At 36.9% G+C, this 19,568-nt stretch overlaps 1 protein-coding gene across 3 annotated transcripts in view; it reads right to left on the bottom strand.

Moving 5' to 3' along the window:
- Positions 1–19,568, bottom strand: part of NUDCD1 (NudC domain containing 1) — a 73,530-nt gene that overhangs the window by 50,832 nt on the left and 3,130 nt on the right. For all 3 annotated transcript variants that reach the window (XM_036876254.2, XM_036876251.2, XM_036876252.2), the window contains exon 2: positions 13,039–13,193. In XM_036876254.2, the coding sequence (XP_036732149.2) occupies positions 13,039–13,193 (155 nt within the window). The remainder of the gene's footprint in view (positions 1–13,038; positions 13,194–19,568) is intronic.

Genomic DNA, 19,568 nt, shown 5'->3' with positions numbered 1-19,568 from the left:
TCGTAAGTGATGCATTTTAAACTTTGTTTCCTTATTGCTTACCAAGGAAATTTTTTTTTTTTAAATAATTATTTTTTATTGAAGGGTAGTTGACGCACAGTATTACATTACATTAGTTTCAAGTGTACAACACAGTGGTAGAACATTTATATACATAATTCTAGGTTCCAGCTATCACCCTACCAAGCTGTTACAATATCTTGACTATATTCCTTACGCTATACATTACATCCCGGTTACTTATTAATTTTACCATTGGAAGTCTGTCCTTTTTTTTTTTTTTTGTGAGGGCATCTCTCATATTTATTGATCAAATGGTGGTTAACAACAATAAAATTCTGTATAAGGGAGTCAATGCTCAATGCACAATCATTAATCCACCCCAAGCCTAATTTTCGTCAGTCTCCAATCTTCTGAGGCATAACAAACAAGTTCTTACATGTAGAACAAATTCTTACATAATGAATAAGTTACATAGTGAACAGTACAAGGGCAGTCATCACAGAAACTTTTGGTTTTGCTCATGCATTATGAACTATAAACAGTCAGTTCAAATATGAATACTCATTTGGTTTTTATACTTGATTTATATGTGGATACCACATTTCTCTCTTTATTATTATTTTTAATAAAATGCTGAAGTGGTAGGTAGATACAAGATAAAGGTAGAAAACATAGTTTAGTGTTGTAAGAGAGCAAATGTAGATGATCAGGTGTGTGCCTGTAGACTATGTGTTAATCCAAGCTAGACCAGGGCAATAAAACATCAACGTATGCAGAAGATTTCTCTCAGAACAGGGGGGGTGAGGTTCTAAGCCTCACCTCTGTTGATCCCCAATTTCTCACCTGATGGCCCCCCTGCGACTGTGCCTGTCTTAGGTTGTTCCTCCCTTGAGGAAACTTACCCGCCTCTGGCTAACCAGTCATCTTCCGGGGCCATACAGGGAAATGTGAAGTTGGTAAGTGAGAGGGAAGCCTTATTGTTTGAAAAGGTTAGCTTTTTACTTCTTTGCATATTTATGCCCTGTGGCTTCTATGCCCAGCATTGGTCTTGACGTATCTTTACCACTTGGAGGAGTTATGATACTCGGTAAATTTGATATGAGGCACGAATTCTATTTAAGGGTTGTAATTAGGAAGGAAGAAGAAAAGCTATAGAAGTAGCAGACGGAAGAAAACATGGGAAGATTGATTATTTCTTTGACATATCTTCTTGTAGAGTAACTTCAGCATGTATAGGTTTTAAGCTACTACTTAAATTGCGCACACACATTAACATAATAGGAGTATAGTTACATAACCAAAGCATAACTGTAATTACCAGCCATCTCCAGTGAAACCAAGAAAACCATTAAGGCACCTTAGGCATTTGTGAAAACTTATCTATGATATGGTGGATATTGTCCAACTGAACTTGAACAGTCTGAGAGAAATCAGACAAATTAAAACAACCCATTCCTGGGGACTGTTCACAAGCCATATGTTCTTTTAACAGTGAATAGTCTGTAGTTGTAAGAGTTTGGAGCACTACAATTTGCACTTCTCCAAATTCTTGGTTGAGTTCCAACAGTATAGATCCAGTCAAATTTGTTGTTTTACTGTATGCACAGGCCAGCTTAGATATCTCCTTCCTCATTCCCATGGCAAGTCCAGGAACTGGTGGGATGAGTGCATCTACAGCTGTAGCAGTGCGTGGATCTTTGTTGGGGTTTTTTGATGATCATCTTCTGGCATGAGTCTTCCAGAGAGTGCAGATGTTGGAAGTTCTTTTTCATATCGTATCTTAGTTCATTTTCGGGGTAGCCCAATTAGGCTTTGATCCTCTGTATAAACACAAACAGACCCTTTGCCTACACTTTTATATGCCCTTTATACCCTTGTGTAGAACTCGTTGGAGGTTACCACACAGGAACTGCCCTTTTTTTTTTTTTTTTGCTTTGTTTTTGGTATCACTAATCTACACTTACATGACGAATATTATGTTTACTAGGCTCTCCCCTATACCAGGTCTCCCCTATAAACCCCTTTACAGTCACTGTCCATCAGCATAGCAAAATGTTGTAGAATCACTACTTGCCTTCTCTGTGTTGTACAGCCCTCCCTTTTCTCCTACCCCCCCATGTATGTTAATCTTAATACCCCCTACTTCTCCCCCCCTTATCCCTCCCTACCCACCCATCCTCCCCAGTCCCTTTCCCTTTGGTACCTGTTAGTCCATTCTTGAGTTCTGTGATTCTGCTGCTGTTTTGTTCCTTCAGTTTTTCCTTTGTTCTTATATTCCACAGATAAGTGAAATCATTTGGTATTTCTCTTTCTCCGCTTGGCTTGTTTCACTGAGCATAATACCCTCCAGCTCCATCCATGTTGCTGCAAATGATTGGATTTGCCCTTTTCTTATGGCTGAGTAGTATTCCATTGTGTATATGTACCACATCTTCTTTATCCATTCATCTATTGATGGACATTTAGGTTGCTTCCAATTCTTGGCTATTGTAAATAGTGCTGCAATAAACATAGGGGTGCATCTGTCTTTCTCAAACTTGATTGCTGCGTTCTTAGGGTAAATTCCTAGGAGTGCAATTCCTGGGTCAAATGGTAAGTCTGTTTTGAGCATTTTGATATACCTCCATACTGCTTTCCACAATGGTTGAACTAGTTTACATTCCCACCAGCAGTGTAGGAGGGTTCCCCTTTCTCCACAGCCTCGCCAACATTTGTTGTTGTTTGTCTTTTGGATGGCAGCCATCCTTACTGGTGTGAGGTGATACCTCATTGTATTTTTAATTTGCATTTCTCTGATAATTAGCGATGTGGAGCATCTTTTCATGTGTCTGTTGACCATCCATATTTCTTTTTTGGAGAACTGTCTGTTCAGTTCCTCTGCCCATTTTTTAATTGGGTTATTTGTTTTTTGTTTGTTGAGGCGTGTGAGCTCCTTATATATTCTGGACGTCAAGCCTTTATCGGATGTGTCATTTTCAAATATATTCTCCCATACTGTAGGGATCCTTCTTGTTCTATTGATGGTGTCTTTTGCTGTACAGAAGCTTTTCAGCTTAATATAGTCCCACTTACTCATTTTTGCTGTTGTTTTCCTTGCCCGGGGAGATATGTTCAAGAAGAGGTCACTCATGTTTATGTCTAAGAGGTTTTCGCCTATGTTTTCTTCCAAGAGTTTAATGGTTTCATGGCTTACATTCAGGTCTTTGATCCATTTTGAGTTTACTTTTGTATATGGGGTTAGACAATGGTCCAGTTTCATTCTCCTACATGTAGCTGTCCAGTTTTGCCAGCACCATCTGTTGAAGAGACTGTCATTTCGCCATTGTATGTCCATGGCTCCTTTATCAAATATTAATTGACCATATATGTCTGGGTTAATGTCTGGATTCTCTAGTCTGTTCCATTGGTCTGTGGCTCTGCTCTTGTGCCAGTACCAAATTGTCTTGATTACTATGGCTTTATAGTAGAGCTTGAAGTTGGGGAGTGAGATCCCCCCTACTTTATTCTTCTTTCTCAGGATTGCTTTGGCTATTCGGGGTTTTGGTGTTTCCATATGAATTTTTGAATTATTTGTTCCAGTTCATTGAAGAATGTTGCTGGTAGTTTCATAGGGATTGCATCAAATCTGTATATTGCTTTGGGCAGGATGGCCATTTTGACGATATTAATTCTTCCTAGCCACGAGCATGGGATGAGTTTCCATCTGTTAGTGTCCCCTTTAATTTCTCTTAAGAGTGACTTGTAGTTTTCAGAGTATAAGTCTTTCACTTCTTTGGTTAGGTTTATTCCTAGGTATTTTATTTTTTTTGATGCAATTGTGAATGGAGTTGTTTTCCTGATTTCTCTTTCTGTTGGTTCATTGTTAGTGTATAGGAAAGCCACAGATTTCTGTGTGTTGATTTTGTATCCTGCAACTTTGCTGTATTCCGATATCAGTTCTAGTAGTTTTGGGGTGGAGTCTTTAGGGTTTTTTATGTACAGTATCATGTCATCTGCAAATAGTGACAGTTTAACTTCTTCTTTACCAATCTGGATTCCTTGTATTTCTTTATTTTGTCTGATTGCCGTGGCTAGGACCTCCAGTACTATGTTAAATAACAGTGGAGAGAGTGGGCATCCCTGTCTAGTTCCCGATCTCAGAGGAAATGCTTTCAGCTTCTCGCTGTTCAATATAATGTTGGCTGTGGGTTTATCATAGATGGCCTTTATTATGTTGAGGTACTTGCCCTCTATTCCCATTTTGCTGAGAGTTTTTAACATGAATGGATGTTGAACTTTGTCAAATGCTTTTTCAGCATCTATGGAGATGATCATGTGGTTTTTGTCTTTCTTTTTGTTGATGTGGTGGATGATGTTGATGGACTTTCGAATGTTGTACCATCCTTGCATCCCTGGGATGAATCCCACTTGGTCATGGTGTATGATCCTTTTGATGTAGTTTTGAATTCGGTTTGCTAATATTTTGTTGAGTATTTTTGCATCTACGTTCATCAGGGATATTGGTCTGTAGTTTTCTTTTTTGGTGGGGTCTTTGCCTGGTTTTGGTATTAGGGTGATGTTAGCTTCATAGAATGAGTTTGGGAGTATCCCCTCCTCCTCTATTTTTTGGAAAACTTTAAGGAGAATGGGTATTATGTCTTCCCTGTATGTCTGATAAAATTCCGAGGTAAATCCATCTGGCCCGGGGGTTTTGTTCTTTGGTAGTTTTTTGATTACCGCTTCAATTTCGTTGCTGGTAATTGGTCTGTTTAGATTTTCTGTTTCTTCCTGGGTCAATCTTGGAAGGTTATATTTTTCTAGGAAGTTGTCCATTTCTCCTAGGTTTCCCAGCTTGTTAGCATATAGGTTTTCATAGTATTCTCCAATAATTCTTTGTATTTCTGTGGGGTCCGTCGTGATTTTTCCTTTCTCGTTTCTGATACTGTTGATTTGTTTTGACTCTCTTTTCTTCTTAATAAGTCTGGCTAGAGGCTTATCTATTTTGTTTATTTTCTCGAAGAACCAGCTCTTGGTTTCATTGATTTTTGCTATTGTTTTATTCTTCTCAATTTTATTTATTTCTTCTCTGATCTTTATTATGTCCCTCCTTCTGCTGACCTTAGGCCTCATCTGTTCTTCTGTTTCCAACTTCGATAATTGTGATATTAGACCATTCATTTGGGATTGCTCTTCCTTTTTTAAATATGCTTGGATTGCTATATACTTTCCTCTTAAGACTGCTTTTGCTGTGTCCCACAGAAGCTGGGGCTTAGTGTTGTTGTTGTCATTTGTTTCCATATATTGCTGGATCTCCATTTTGCTTTGGTCATTGATCCATTGATTATTTAGGAGCGTGTTGTTAAGCCTCCATGTGTTTGTGAGCCTCTTTGCTTTCTTTGTACAGTTTATTTCTAGTTTTATGCCTTTGTGGTCTGAAAAGTTGGTTGGTAGGATTTCAATCTTTTGGAATTTTCTGAGGCTCTTTTTGTGGCCTAGTATGTGGTCTATTCTGGAGAATGTTCCATGTGCACTTGAGAAGAATGTATATCCCGCTGCTTTTGGATGTAGAGTTCTATAGATGTCTATTAGGTCCATCTGCTCTACTGTGTTGTTCAGTGCTTCCGTGTCCTTACTTATTTTCTGCCCAGTGGATCTATCCTTTGGGGTGAGTGGTGTGTTGAAGTCTCCTAGAATGAATGCATTGCAGTCTATATCCCCCTTTAGTTCTGTTAGTATTTGTTTCACATATGCTGGTGCTCCTGTGTTGGGTGCATATATATTTAGAATGGTTATATCCTCTTGTTTGACTGAGCCCTTTATCATTATGTAGTGTCCTTCTTTATCTCTTGTTACTTTCTTTGTTTTGAAGTCTATTTTGTCTGATATTAGTACTGCAACCCCTGCTTTCTTCTCACTGTTGTTTGCTTGAAATATGTTTTTCCCTCCCTTGACTTTTAGTCTGTATATGTCTTTGGGTTTGAGGTGAGTTTCTTGTAAGCAGCATATAGATGGGTCTTGCTTTTTTATCCATTCTGTTACTCTGTGTCTTTTGATTGGTGCATTCAACCCATTAACATTTAGGGTGACTATTGAAAGATATGTACTTATTGCCATTGCAGGCTTTAAATTCGTGGTTACCAAAGGTTCAAGGTTAGCCTCTTTAGTATCTTACTGCCTAACTTAGCTCGCTTATTGAGCTGTTATATACACTGTCTGGAGATTCTTTTCTTCTCTCCCTTCTTGTTCCTCCTCCTCGATTCTTCATATGTTGGGTGTTTTGTGCTGTGCTCTTTCTAGGAGTGCTGCCATCTAGAGCAGTCCCTGTAAGATGTTCTGTAGAGGTGGTTTGTGGAAAGCAAATTCCCTCAGCTTTTGTTTGTCTGGGAATTGTTTAATCCCACCGTCATATTTGAATGATAGTCGTGCTGGATACAGTATCCTTGGTTCAAGGCCCTTCTGTTTCATTGTATTAAATATATCATGCCATTCTCTTCTGGCCTGTAGGGTTTCTGTTGAGAAATCTGACGTTAGCCTGATGGGTTTCCCTTTATAGGTGACCTTTTTCTCTCTAGCTGCCTTTAACACTCTTTCCTTGTCCTTGATCTTTGCCATTTTAATTATTATGTGTCTTGGTGTTGCCCTTCTTGGATCCTTTCTGTTGGGGGTTGTGTGTATTTCCGTGGTCTGTTCGATTACTTCCTCCCCCAGTTTGGGGAAGTTTTCAGCAATTATTTCTTCTAAGATACTTTCCATCTCTTTTCCTCTCTCTTCTTCTTCTGGGACCCCTATAATACGGATATTGTTCCTTTTGGATTGGTCACACAGTTCTCTTAATATTGTTTCATTCCTGGAGATCCTTTTGTCTCTCTCTATGTCAGCTTCTATGCGTTCCTGTTCTCTGATTTCAATTCCATCAATGGCCTCTTGCATTCTATCCATTCTGCTTATAAACCCTTCCAGAGTTTGTTTCATTTCTGCGATCTCCTTTCTGGCATCTGTGATCTCCTTTCAGACTTCATCCCATTTCTCTTGCGTATTTCTCTGCATCTCTGTCAGCATGTTAATGATTCTTATTTTGAATTCTTTGTCAGGGAGACTGGTTAGGTCTGTCTCCTTCTCTGGTGTTGTCTCTGTGATCTTTGTCTGCCTGTAGCTTTGCCTTTTCATGGTGATAGGAATAGTCTGCAGAACTGGGACGAGTGACGGCTGGAAGGACTTCCTTTCTTGTTGGTTTGTGGCCCTCCTCTCCTGGGAGAACAGCGGCCTCTAGTGGCTTGTGCTGCGCAGCTGCGCGCAGACAGGGTTTCTGCTTCCTGCCCGGCTGCTATGGAGTTTATCTCCGCTGTTGCTGTGGGCGTGGCCTGGCTCGGGCAGCTGCTCCAAAATGGTGGAGTCGCGTTGGAGCAGGAGCGGCTGGGAGGCTATTTATCTCTGTAAGGGGCCTCCCTGCTCCCTGCAGCCCAGGGGTTAGGGTGCCCAGAGATCCCGGATTCCCTACCTCTGGATTAAGTGACCCGCCCTGCCCCTTTAAGACTTCCAAAAAGCACCCGCCAAAACAAAACAACGCCCACCAAAAAAAAAAGAAAAAAAAATTTTTTTAATTAAAAAAAAAGAAAAAAAAAAAAAAAAAAGGTGGTCGTTCGTTTTTCTTTATTCTGCGGTGCCAGCCTCAGGTCTCTGCTCACCGGTCTTTCTGCCCTGTTTCCCTAGTATTGGGGTCCCTATCCCTTTAAGACTTCCAAAAAGCGCTCGCCAAAACAAAACAGCAAAAAAGCAAAAAAAAAAAAAAATGGTCGCGCGCTTTTCTTATGCCCTCTGTCGTCCAGCCTCCAGTGCCTGCTCACTGTTCTTGCTGCCCTGTTTTCCCAGTATCGAGCGCCCTGCACTCTGGCCCGGATGGCTGGGGCTGGGTGTTCGGCAGCCCTGGGCTCCGTCTCCCTCCCGCTCTGCCTGCTCTTCTCCCGCCGGGAGCTGGGGGGAGGGGCGCTCGGCTCCCGCGGGGCCGGGGCTTGTATCTTACCCCCTTCGCGAGGCGCTGGGTTCTCTCAGGTGCGGATGTGGTCTGGATATTGTCCTGTGTCCTCTGGTCTTTATTTTAGGAAGGGTTGTCTTTGTTATATTTTCATAGATATATGTTGTTTTGGGAGGAGATTTCCGCTGCTCTACTCACGCCGCCATCTTCTGCCCCCAAGGAAATTTTTTTAAAAATTCTAATTTCTAAACTTTCACTCCAGACTTGCAATCAATCTTATAATTTAAGTTGGAATTAATATACCAAATAGTGATTATTAATGAATGAACTAAGAAAACCAAGCTTCTGGCCCTAAACTGTGACCCTATCTGCATCCTTCACCCAGCCAAGCATAGTACTAAAATGAATCAAAGAGCTAATCATTCAATTAACATTTCTCTTTGCTTAACACAGAATAACATGACTGTTTCCCTCTCCTTTTAAACCTGCCTCTGCCCACCTTGCTATCCTCATCTCCAGCCACAGGCTGAATATCATTTAGGTCCTTCCATATATACATACCCTGTTTTTCAGCAAACCAATCTAGAGTACTTTTAGTGCACACACATGCCTGTGGAAGTTTGCCAAATGTATTTAAGTTGTGTGCATACACAGCTGCCCCAATCTCTATGACAGGCTAATTGATCCTTCCAAATTCTGTTAAGGGGACACTTTCTCTGAAACCTTCCCTCAACACTTCATTTTTCAACATTTATCAGTTTCTCCCCATATTCTGCATCTTATACCTACTTCCACTGTTACATGTTATCAATTTACTTGTGTATGTAGGTGCCAAGCACAAGGTAGCATTCAATAAATGTTTGCTGAAAAAAGTAAATATTTCTCATTCAGTTAAATTATTTATTTCAATGAACCAAATACTCATACCTGTATCTAGAGAAGAAATTGTAAGAGAAAGATCCTATGAAGAATATACTGCCAACTCCAAAGAATAACAACAAGCTTTTAAACAGTTGCTCTTATTTTAACAACTGACCAAGCCTTCTGCTGGGTGCTAGGGTTACAGAAACCTAAGACAGACCCACAGTGTAGACCAGGGACTGACAAACTATAGTCTATGAGGCAGAACCAGTCCACTGTCTTTATTTATTAAAAAGTTTTAACAGAACACAGCCACACTTATTCATTTACTTATCCATTGTTTTTTTCATACGACTACAGCAAAATTGAGTTGTGACATAACTCTATCTAGCACACAAGCCCTAAAATATTTATTATCTGGCCATTTGCACAGAAAGTTTGCCAACCCCTGGCCAAGAAGGAATTCAGTCCATGTAGATCTAAGAGCCACTGGTTTAAATATTCTTGGAGGAGCAAAGAGAGGATGTGAGGGCAAGCTTCCTAGATGAAATGGTTAGCTGGGACTCAAGAAGATTGGGAAGCAACCCAACATAAAACTAAGAAGGAATGTTCCAGGTAGAGTTAATCACAACAGCAAAGGGCTAGAGGCAAAACAATACAGAACCTATCTCAGGAAACTGAAAGAGTTTGGTATTACTAGAGGATAGCATACAGCACAGCAAAAGGTAAGTTGGAGAGAAGGCATTATAACTGCATATGACAATATGAAGAGCTTGTATATTAAGAATATATATCTTTGTACTTATACTTGCTGAAACAAACACACAAAAAGACCACCACCCTCGGATGGACACACCAGAACCTAACAATAAGAAGTTACAAAAGGATACAAAAAAATGAGAAGTTATTCCATGCTCAGGGATTGAAAGAAAGAATATTGTTAAAATGTCCACACAACCCAAAGCACACTACAGATTCAATGACACCCCTACCAAAATTCCAAAGTCACTTTGCACAGAAACAGAACAATCATCAAATTTGTATGGAACCACAAAAGACCCTGAATAGCCAAAGCAATCTTGAGAAAGAAGAACAAAGCTGGAGGCATCATGCTCACTGACTTCAATCTACATTACAAAGCTATTACAACAAAACAGTATTGTACTGGCATAAAAACAGACACACAGATCAATGAGCCCAGAACAGAATAAAAACCCAACTACATACGGTCAATTAATTTATGACAAAGGAGTCAAGCATACAGAATGGGAAAAGAACAGCCTCTTCAATAAAACAGTGTTAGTAAAACTTGACAGCTACATAAAAAAGAATGAAAATGGACCACTTTCTTACACCATACACAAAAACTAACTCAAAATGGATCAAAGACTTGAATTTAGGACATAAACCCATAAAACTCCTAGAAGAAAATAAGGCACTAAGCTCCCTGACAATGGTTTTGGTGATGATTTTTTCAATGAACACCAAAGGCAACAAATACAAAATTAACAAGTGGAATTGTATCAAATTAAAAAAGGTTCTGCAAAGCAAACCATCAAGAAAATGAAAAGGCAACCTACTGAGAGAAAATATTTATAAATAATGTATCTGATAGGGGCCTAATATCCAAAATATTTAAAAAACTCATATAACTCAATACCAAAAAAACAATCTGATTAAAAGATGGGCAGATCTGCGTGGACATATAGATGACCAAGAGACATATGAAAAGATGCTCCACATCACTGATCATCAGGGAAATGCAAATCAAAACCACAATAAGGTATCACCTCATACTAATTACTTAGAAGGGTGATTGTCAAAAAGACAAGAAATAACAAGTGTTGGACAGAATGTGGAGAAAAGGGAGAAAAGGAAGAACCCTAGGTGAGCTGTTGGTAGAAATGTAAAATGATGCAGCTGCTATAGAAAACAGTATGGAGATGACTCAAAAAATAAAAAATAGAAATACCACCCACCCGGTAATTCCACTTCTGGGTATTTACCCAAAGAAAACAAAATCATTAATTCAAGAAGATATATGCACCTGTATGTTTACTGCAGCATTATTTACAACAGCCAAGAAATAGAAGCAATCTAAATGTCCATCAATGGATAAATGGATAAAGAAGATTTGGTATATGCAGTGGAATATTACTCAGCCATAAAAAAGAATGAAATCTTGCCATTTGTGACAACGTGGATAGACCTAGAAGGTATTATGCTAAGTGAAATTTCAGACAGAGAAAGAAAAATACCATATGATTTCACTTACATGTGGAATCTAAAAAAAAGTAAATGAACAAACAACAAATAAAACAGAAACAGACTCATAAATACAGAGAACAAATTGGTCGTTGCCATAGGGGAAGAGCATGGAAGGATGGGTGAAATAGGTGAAGAGAATAAAAAGGCACAAACTTCTAATCATAAAATATATAAATTATGGAGATAAAAGTACAGCATAAGGAATACAGTCAATAATATTTTAATAACTTTGTATGTGTACCTATCATGGTGAGCATTTCATAATATATATAATTATCAAATCACTATGTTGTATACCTGAAACTAATAGAATATTGTATATCAACCATACTTCAAAAAGGAAAAAAAAAACAGAACAAACATACAGATAGAGAGAGAAGACTGGTGGTTGTAAGGGAAGGGGGTTAGGGGATGGGTGAAATGAGTGAAGGGAGTCAAAAGGTACAAACTGCCAGTTAAAAAATAAGTAAGTCATCCCCTTGTAATATACAGCATTGGGGATATAATTAATAATACTGTACTGCATAATTGAAACTTGCTAAAAGAACAGATCTTAAAAGTTCTCATTGCAAGAAAAAAAATCTGTAATGGTCACAAGTATTAACTAGACTTATATACTGGTATATGTCAATTAACCTCAATCAAAAAAATACATATAAAATGAAAAAAGAAGTTGCAGAGGGAATCTGAGTACTGAACCCAGGACAGATAAAAGATGGGGTAAAAGAAACTTCATGAAATATCCTTTTTAAATTTGTTTTTTTAAATCACATAAACACACTGCGGATTTTGTCATAAAGGAGATACTAAAGGAATTTCAGTGAGGAGTAATAGAGAAAGTTAGAATAGTCTGTAGATGGACAAGAAGGAGAAGGGAGTAGTTAAAAAGCTATTCACAGACTACTATCTATTTAAAGCAAATATATTAGCTATGTACTGTGGCATTTACAACATATGAAATAAATACATATGACAAAAACAGCTCTCAAAGGGTGGTATGAAAAGAAAAAGGAATTACATTATTTTAAGGATTTTATAGTGGAATCCTGTTAGAGGCAGACTATGACAAGTTAAGAATGAATACTATTATCTCTGCATTGCTCAATAAAATAACAACACAAACAGGTTTACATGAAGAACCAAAGAGACAATTAAAAAGAATTTTAAGGAAATTAAAGAATGAATGAAAAGGAAAACCCTGATTAATCCAAGAACAGGTAGGAACAGAGACACAACGGAACAAAGAATAGATGAGGCAAACTGGAGAGATAGTAAGATGGTGACATAAACCCAACCATATCAGAGAGTACATTAAATATAAAGTACTAGCCCTTACATTAAAGGACAAAGATTGCCATACCGGATAAAAGACAAGACCTAACTTTATGCACTCTATAAGAAATGCACTTTAAAAATAAGAACATTGATAAAATGAAAGAAAAAAGATAGGAAAAGATAAATACTAATTTTTTAAAAAGTCAACAGAACTATATTAATATCAGGAGACTCATATTTCCAGAGCCTAAAGATAAAAGTGACATTTCAAAATGCTAAAAGGACCAACCCATAACAGACAAAACAATCCTAAATTTTTGCACCCCAACTAACATAGTTAAAACTGAAAATACTAAAAGGAAAAATAGACAAAACTATACTGTCATGGTTAGGGATAACATCTCACAAAGAAGAAGCAGACATGAACAGTCATATTGATATTGATCTATAAAAACCCCTAGAATAATTGTCCATTGGTAGGACTAGAGGGGAATAATAAGTGTAAGTAACAGAAACAATGAGAAAAATTAATACTGAATTAAACAGAATGGAGCCTTACGTAGATTAAAAATAGGATTCTGTATATTAAAGGTGTATCTCAATTCTCTGAGCATTAGATTAAAAGTCAAAATCAAAAATCAAATTTTTGGAAAATGCTAGTATTATAGGTTTTTTCTTACCAGCATCACTGTTAAATTCATAATTCTCCCAAGGTTATCAATGTAGTAGACACTGTCTCGATACCATGAATCACAGTGTAGGTAATTATACATTCCGAAAGCATGCATGTGTTCCAGTGTATACTGGTCATCTCCAAGTTTTACTTCTGCCACAGCTGAAATGCAAGAAAAATAAACAGATGTGAAGAGTTTTGCCTCACATGGTTCCTTTTTACAGAATGCCTATAAGGCAATGGAATCACAGAATGCTAATCACGAAAGGCCTTCAGGACAAATTCACTGTATTATTCATTCAAAAATAATTTCTGGGCATTTACTAGGCACTGTGTGCAGATAAAAGTAAGTAGAACTAACATGGTTCCTGCCCTTACGACAGTGGACATAGGAGAGAGGGCTTTTCATGCCATAATCCTTTTTTAGGTACCTCTGCCTTGTAATTATGAATAAAAAGAACAGAGAAATTCTAAAATTGAAGAATTTCCTGTTTTGGGGGTAAATAATAAGTCCATTTTATAATGTGTTTTGGTACTTTTAAAAATGGTTTTACCTCTGTTACATCATTCATTTTTACCATACTCTAAGAAACAATATTTTAATGATCTCATTATAAAACTATGGGAATAAATGTAGGCAACAAGTGGTGACTTCTCCAATATTATACCATGTAAATCCCAAGGATACAGAACAAAATATTCTATCTGGAGAAGAAATAAGTTTCCCACTTAAGAACTGTACTTTCTCCTCTAGGGCATTAGTTGCTTCCCTAATTAATTTTACTTTTTTCCAGCTTTATTGAGATATCGTTGACATATAAGACTGCATAAGTTTAAGGTATGCAACATAACGACTTGATGTACACATTGTGAAATGATTACCACAAAATGTTTACTTAACACATCTACCACCTCAGTTATTTTTCTTCTTGTGATGAGAATTTAAAATCTACTCTCTTAAAATTGCTTAGCACTTAAGATACAGTGGTGAAACAGACATTAGTCAAATAATCACATAACTAAATATGTAAGTAAACTATAATAAAAGCAATGAAGAAAAATTACTGGGTAGAGTGAGAATAACAATGGGAGCTGATCTATTGGGGAGATGGAAGCTTTCAAAAATTGGTGCTAAGCTACAAAGGATAAGGTAGAGTTAAGAAATATACTCCCCCACCCCACCATACACACACCTACTTTTCACAGGCATAAGTAAAAAATAGGCAAAAAAATTAAGAGGACAAAACTTGTATTCAAAGAACTAAAAGAAGGCCAAACTGAAATAGAGAGCATCAAGGAGATCTGTGCAAGGAAAGGCTACAGATGAATGAAGACAGAGGGCGAGGTAGGAATTGGGTCATGAAAGGCTTTGGTTTTATCTATCTTTGTTGATAAACTCAATTTAACATGAATTCATTTAAAAGTTTTTAAGCAGGAGAGTAAAGTTCAGATTTGAATTTATAAAAGATTATTTATAACTACAATATGGAAAACAGACTGGAGCAAAGCAGATTAAAATCCAGGAAGGTCCATTAGGAAGTTATTGCAGTCATCCATGTATAAAGGATGATAAAGTATAAAGGCACTGCAAAGGTAAAATCATTGTAACTTTATGATGAATTTGATAGAGGTTGAGGAAATTGCTATTATATAATTTGAGGAAGTGTTTATTTTATAAGGAAATAATCAATTCCTGGTTTTTTAGCACCACTCTGTGGATGAAACTCAACAGTGCACGAAAGGTACATGGTAACATAATGGCCCAAAGCAGAATATTAGACAATAACGTGACAAATACATTTTTTTCCAAATTTGTGCCAAAGATCCCAGAGCAATCCTGAACAAGCCAGAGCTTCTTATCCTTTGTCTCATTACAACACTTCATCTATTAAGATATGGATCTGGAATAACGTTATAAGAAGACCATGATGTAATCTAAGTCTTTGGTGGTTACACTACAACAAGATAATTTATGTAAGTTACTGGGACACAGAAATGAGCAAAAGGCATATTACACACTTATTTTAAGCTGTTAGTGCATAGAAAAAGTCCACCTCTCTGGCCCCAAATGAGAAAGGAAAGGTTGTTACTGCATTTATCATGTCAATCAATCTGAGTATAAAAGGGGAGGCAAACTTACAGGAAAAAAGCAGCAGTCACAATGTGACAAGCTTAACCACTGGCAAAGCTCTTCTGTAGAACCCTCCTAAGAAAAGGGGTGCAGAGCAGTAGTTTCAAATTTCTGCTGGGATCTTTGAAATGGTTGAAAAAGAGGAATCTCTTTAATACAGGGCTAAGAAGCCAGTAGTAAGTGTTTTATTATTTAATATTATCTTGCATTAGAAATAAAACAACTTTTTAGGAACTGACAAGAAGGGAATCTCATCCACCTTTACCTAAACTCCTTACAAAACATGCATGGAACCTGAAAACCTATAGTGTTTCATTACACATTTTTATTGAAAGTCTACTATGTGCCAGACACTGTGCTTGTTTGGCATTAGGCATACACCGATAAATAAAATAAACATGATCTCTATAAATGGCACTAACAATGGCTACAATTATTGCTTCTCATCCTTTCAAAATATACTATTATGATGAACCATGTGACATCGCCAATATTCAACTCTTTTGACACTAACATGATTCAATTTAAAACTTATATAATACAGTAGTTTTTTTAAAAAGGGGGATAGAGACCAAGAACATTAAAACATTAATTTACAAAGGTCGCTTCTTGAACCATTTATCTTCTAATCATATCTAGTGAGTTAAGTCTTCTTTTTGTTTAGTTACTGAGTTTATTTGTACATAAAGATGTAAAAAAAGTAAGAGTAGGGTAGTATCTCCCTGATCCACAGAAGACACGTTTCAAGACCCCCAGTGGACCCTTGAAACTGCAGATAGTGCCAAATCCTATAAATACTTTTTCCTATATACACATACTTGTAATAAAGCTTAATTTGTAAATTAGGCATAGTAAGATATAAAGAATAATAATAAAATAGAACATTTATAACAACATGCTATAATAAAAGTTATGTGAATGTGGTCTCTCTCTCAAAGTATCTTATTCTATTGTGCTCACACTTCTTGTGAGGACGGGGATGATAAAATACTTACATGATGACATGATGTGTGGTGAGGAACAGAGGCACTGTGAAGTAGCATTGGGCTATTACTAACCTTCTGATGTATTGTAAGAAGGAGAATCCTCTGCTTCTGGACCATGGTTGACATTAGTAACAGAAACTACGGAAAGCAAAACCACAGATAGGGAGGGACTACTGTTAAAGCTTCTATTTTGAGTTCTGAAGCAAGATTTATAAAACAGAACAAGGCTAGAATCAGGAGCACTGCTCCCACTCAACTTTTTATACAATGCCTCTGCACACACATTCACATACTCCCCTGCCTCTCTTTCCCATTTTTCCTCCATAGGAACAGTTACAAACTTTATACTAAACCCTATATTAATACAATGGTCACAAGGCTCTTCTCTACCTTTAACCCAATGATAGACTAAATCTTCACCAGCTTTTATTCTCTTCCCTTAAGAAACAGACCAGAGAGACCACAGAGATCAATTACACTGATGAGTAGCTTGGTTAAGTTACCTAACCTTTCTACCCCATCCTCATCTGTAATAAAGGCTAACAATACTTGTCTTATAAAGTATTGACAAGCTTAGCTTTAAAACATGCATTTGCTATGTGACACATAAGAATGCCTGTTGATTTTCCTGTTTCTCTCTTCCCAAGCTAGTTCTCACACAGGTGAGATCCCATTTATGATCCCATTCTCTCCTACCTCTTCTAGGCCCTTCCTCCAGCAGCTTTCTCCTCTTTACTTGTTCCTTCTCTTCCATTTAAATATGTTGACAACTTCCCCACTCAGAAAACAAACAAATGAAAATGGTTTTCTATCTGCACTCAAAGCAGAGCTCTCTCCTGCCTTGTATTTCTCAAACTTCTCTAAAAAGCAGTCTACACTCTCATTTTCTCCTTATCCTCATTAACCTGTTCCAATTTTGTTTCTATTTTTCTATAGAAATCATTTTTTCACTTAAAAAAATATATTGAACAACTTTTGCTTGCAGCCAAAATGGAATAATAGTGACTAGATTTATGTTTAAGATAAAATGAAATAAAGCAGACAAAATTACATGAAATAGTTTTCAAGATACTAGACATGAGACAACAAAAGACTGTTTAAAAATGGCAAACAACTGAGGATTTCCTTGAGCGAGTTTCCAGACCCCAGCACAAAAGGGGAAAGTGAGGTATAACCTGACAGACTTTCTGAACTAAGGACGCCAAGTTGAAGGTCTGGGGAAACCAAGGAGGCTATACTCCATCACGCAGGACCAGAACAGAGAGAAGCACACAGAGAGAACAGAGAGAGCTGCACAGGATTTCTTTCAGATGCTCAGGAGAGTACAAACGGCATATGTTTGTGGAAATCACCCCAGGCCAGGGAAAGAACCAACTGGGAGGATTAGAGGGTACAGTTTTGGGGACTCACACAAGTCTTGGAGCTGTGATTGTTCCCACTGGGCAGAACAGAGAAAACTCCAAATTCATGGGATAATGAGAAGAATACACAGAAGCATCTTTTCTCATGGGTGGTGAATAATCAGCCCTACATGAGCATTGCAGCACACTGCCTAACAAATCATAAAAGCAAGACCCAGTGGAATTAACCAAGTAACTCAAACGTACCCAACAATAAAGTTCCGGAAGATTTACAGAATACAAATATATCCTGCAACTAACAAGATAAAATTCACAATTTCTGCCACCCAGTCAAATACCAGGCATGCTAAAAGGAAAGAAACCCATAATGAAAAGAATACTAATGAACAGAAGCTCAGCAGATAACTGACACAAGTTATAATTAGCAGAACAAATCATTAAAATTTATTAAAGTACATTCCCTCTGTCCAAAACAACATGAAAAATGTAAAAATTTAAATCAAACTTCTAGATAAAAACTTTAATGTCTAAGATGAAAAACATCCTGTATGGAATTAATGATAGATTAGACACTGTAAAAAAAAATTAGTAAGGTTAAAGGATTGAAAATAAATATTATCCAATATGAAACTGAAGAAAAAAATGGGGAAAAAAAATGAAAAGAGCACTGAATAGCTAAGGTCAACTTCCAGCAGCCTAAAGATGGGCAAATGGGTTCCTCAAATGAAGAAAAGAGAGGAAAAGAACTGGAAGAAATAATGGCTGGAAACTTTCCAAAGTTAATGAAAACAATTAAGCCCACAGATGGACAAACTTAAGCCTAAACCACACCACAGGAAGATCAACAAACTCCAAGCACAAGACTCATGAGAGACACCACAGCAATGCACAACATAGTCAAACTGCTCAAAACCAGTGTAAAAAGAGGAAAAATCTTAAAGGCAGCTAGAGAAAAACAACATGTGTATAAAAGAACAGATAAGATATCAAATTTCTCATCAGAAACAATACACGTGAGAAGACAATGGGGCAACATCTTTAAAGGATTGAAAGAAAAAACAGCAACTTAGAATTCTACACATGTAAAAAATGTCTTTGAAAACCAAGACAAAATAAAAATGTTTTTAGACTACAAAAGCTGAATGATTTCATCACCAGAAGACCCACACTACAAGAAATATTGACAGTCCTTCAGACAGAAGGTAAATTACACAGTAAAAATATGCATCTACATAAAGGAATGAAGAGCACCAGAAATGCAACTATAGAAGTAAATATGTAAGATTTTTTTGTTTATTATTTAAATACCTTTAAAAGATAGTTATTTAAATTTAAACAAAAATAGTAACAATGTATCATGAGTTTACAAAAATATGTAAAAGCAAAATGCATAACAAAAATAGCACAAAAGCAAGGAGGAAAGAAATGGAAATACACTATTGTAAAGGTCTTTACTACATGTAAAGTAGTGTGACACCATTTGACTGTATCATGTAATAAGTAAAAGATGTAAACTATACACCCTAAAGCAACTTCTAAAATAACAAAAAGCTATACCTAATTAGCCAACAAATGTGATAAAAATGCAATAAAAAAAAACACAGAAGTCAGAAAAGTGGGAAAATACCATTTTCCCAAAGACCAAATGGAACAAACAGCATACCAATAGCAATATGAAAGATCAAACAAAAAACAAACAAAAATAATAATCACATTAAGTGTAAACAGTCTAATTAAAAGATAGACATTGTTAGATTGAACAAAAAAGCAAGGCCCAACTACTTCTGCCAATAAGAAACACATGTAGCTACTAAGGCACAAAGGGGTTAAAAGTAAAAGGATAGAAACATACCACACACACACACACACACACACACACACACACACACACACACACTGTTAATGTTAATAAAAAGAATGCTAGACTATTCTAATCTCAGATTTTAGAGCCAAAAATATCACTAAGGATAAAGAAGATTACTTCAAAATGATAATGGAGTCAACTGATCAAGAGTACATAGTAAATAATAATAATGCTCATGCAACACTTTCAAAATAT

This window comes from Manis pentadactyla, chromosome 3 (assembly GCF_030020395.1).
Source record: "Manis pentadactyla isolate mManPen7 chromosome 3, mManPen7.hap1, whole genome shotgun sequence".
Lineage (NCBI taxonomy): Eukaryota > Metazoa > Chordata > Mammalia > Pholidota > Manidae > Manis > Manis pentadactyla.
Note: the sequence above shows the minus strand (reverse complement) of the source record. Positions and strands in the feature narration are given on the sequence as shown.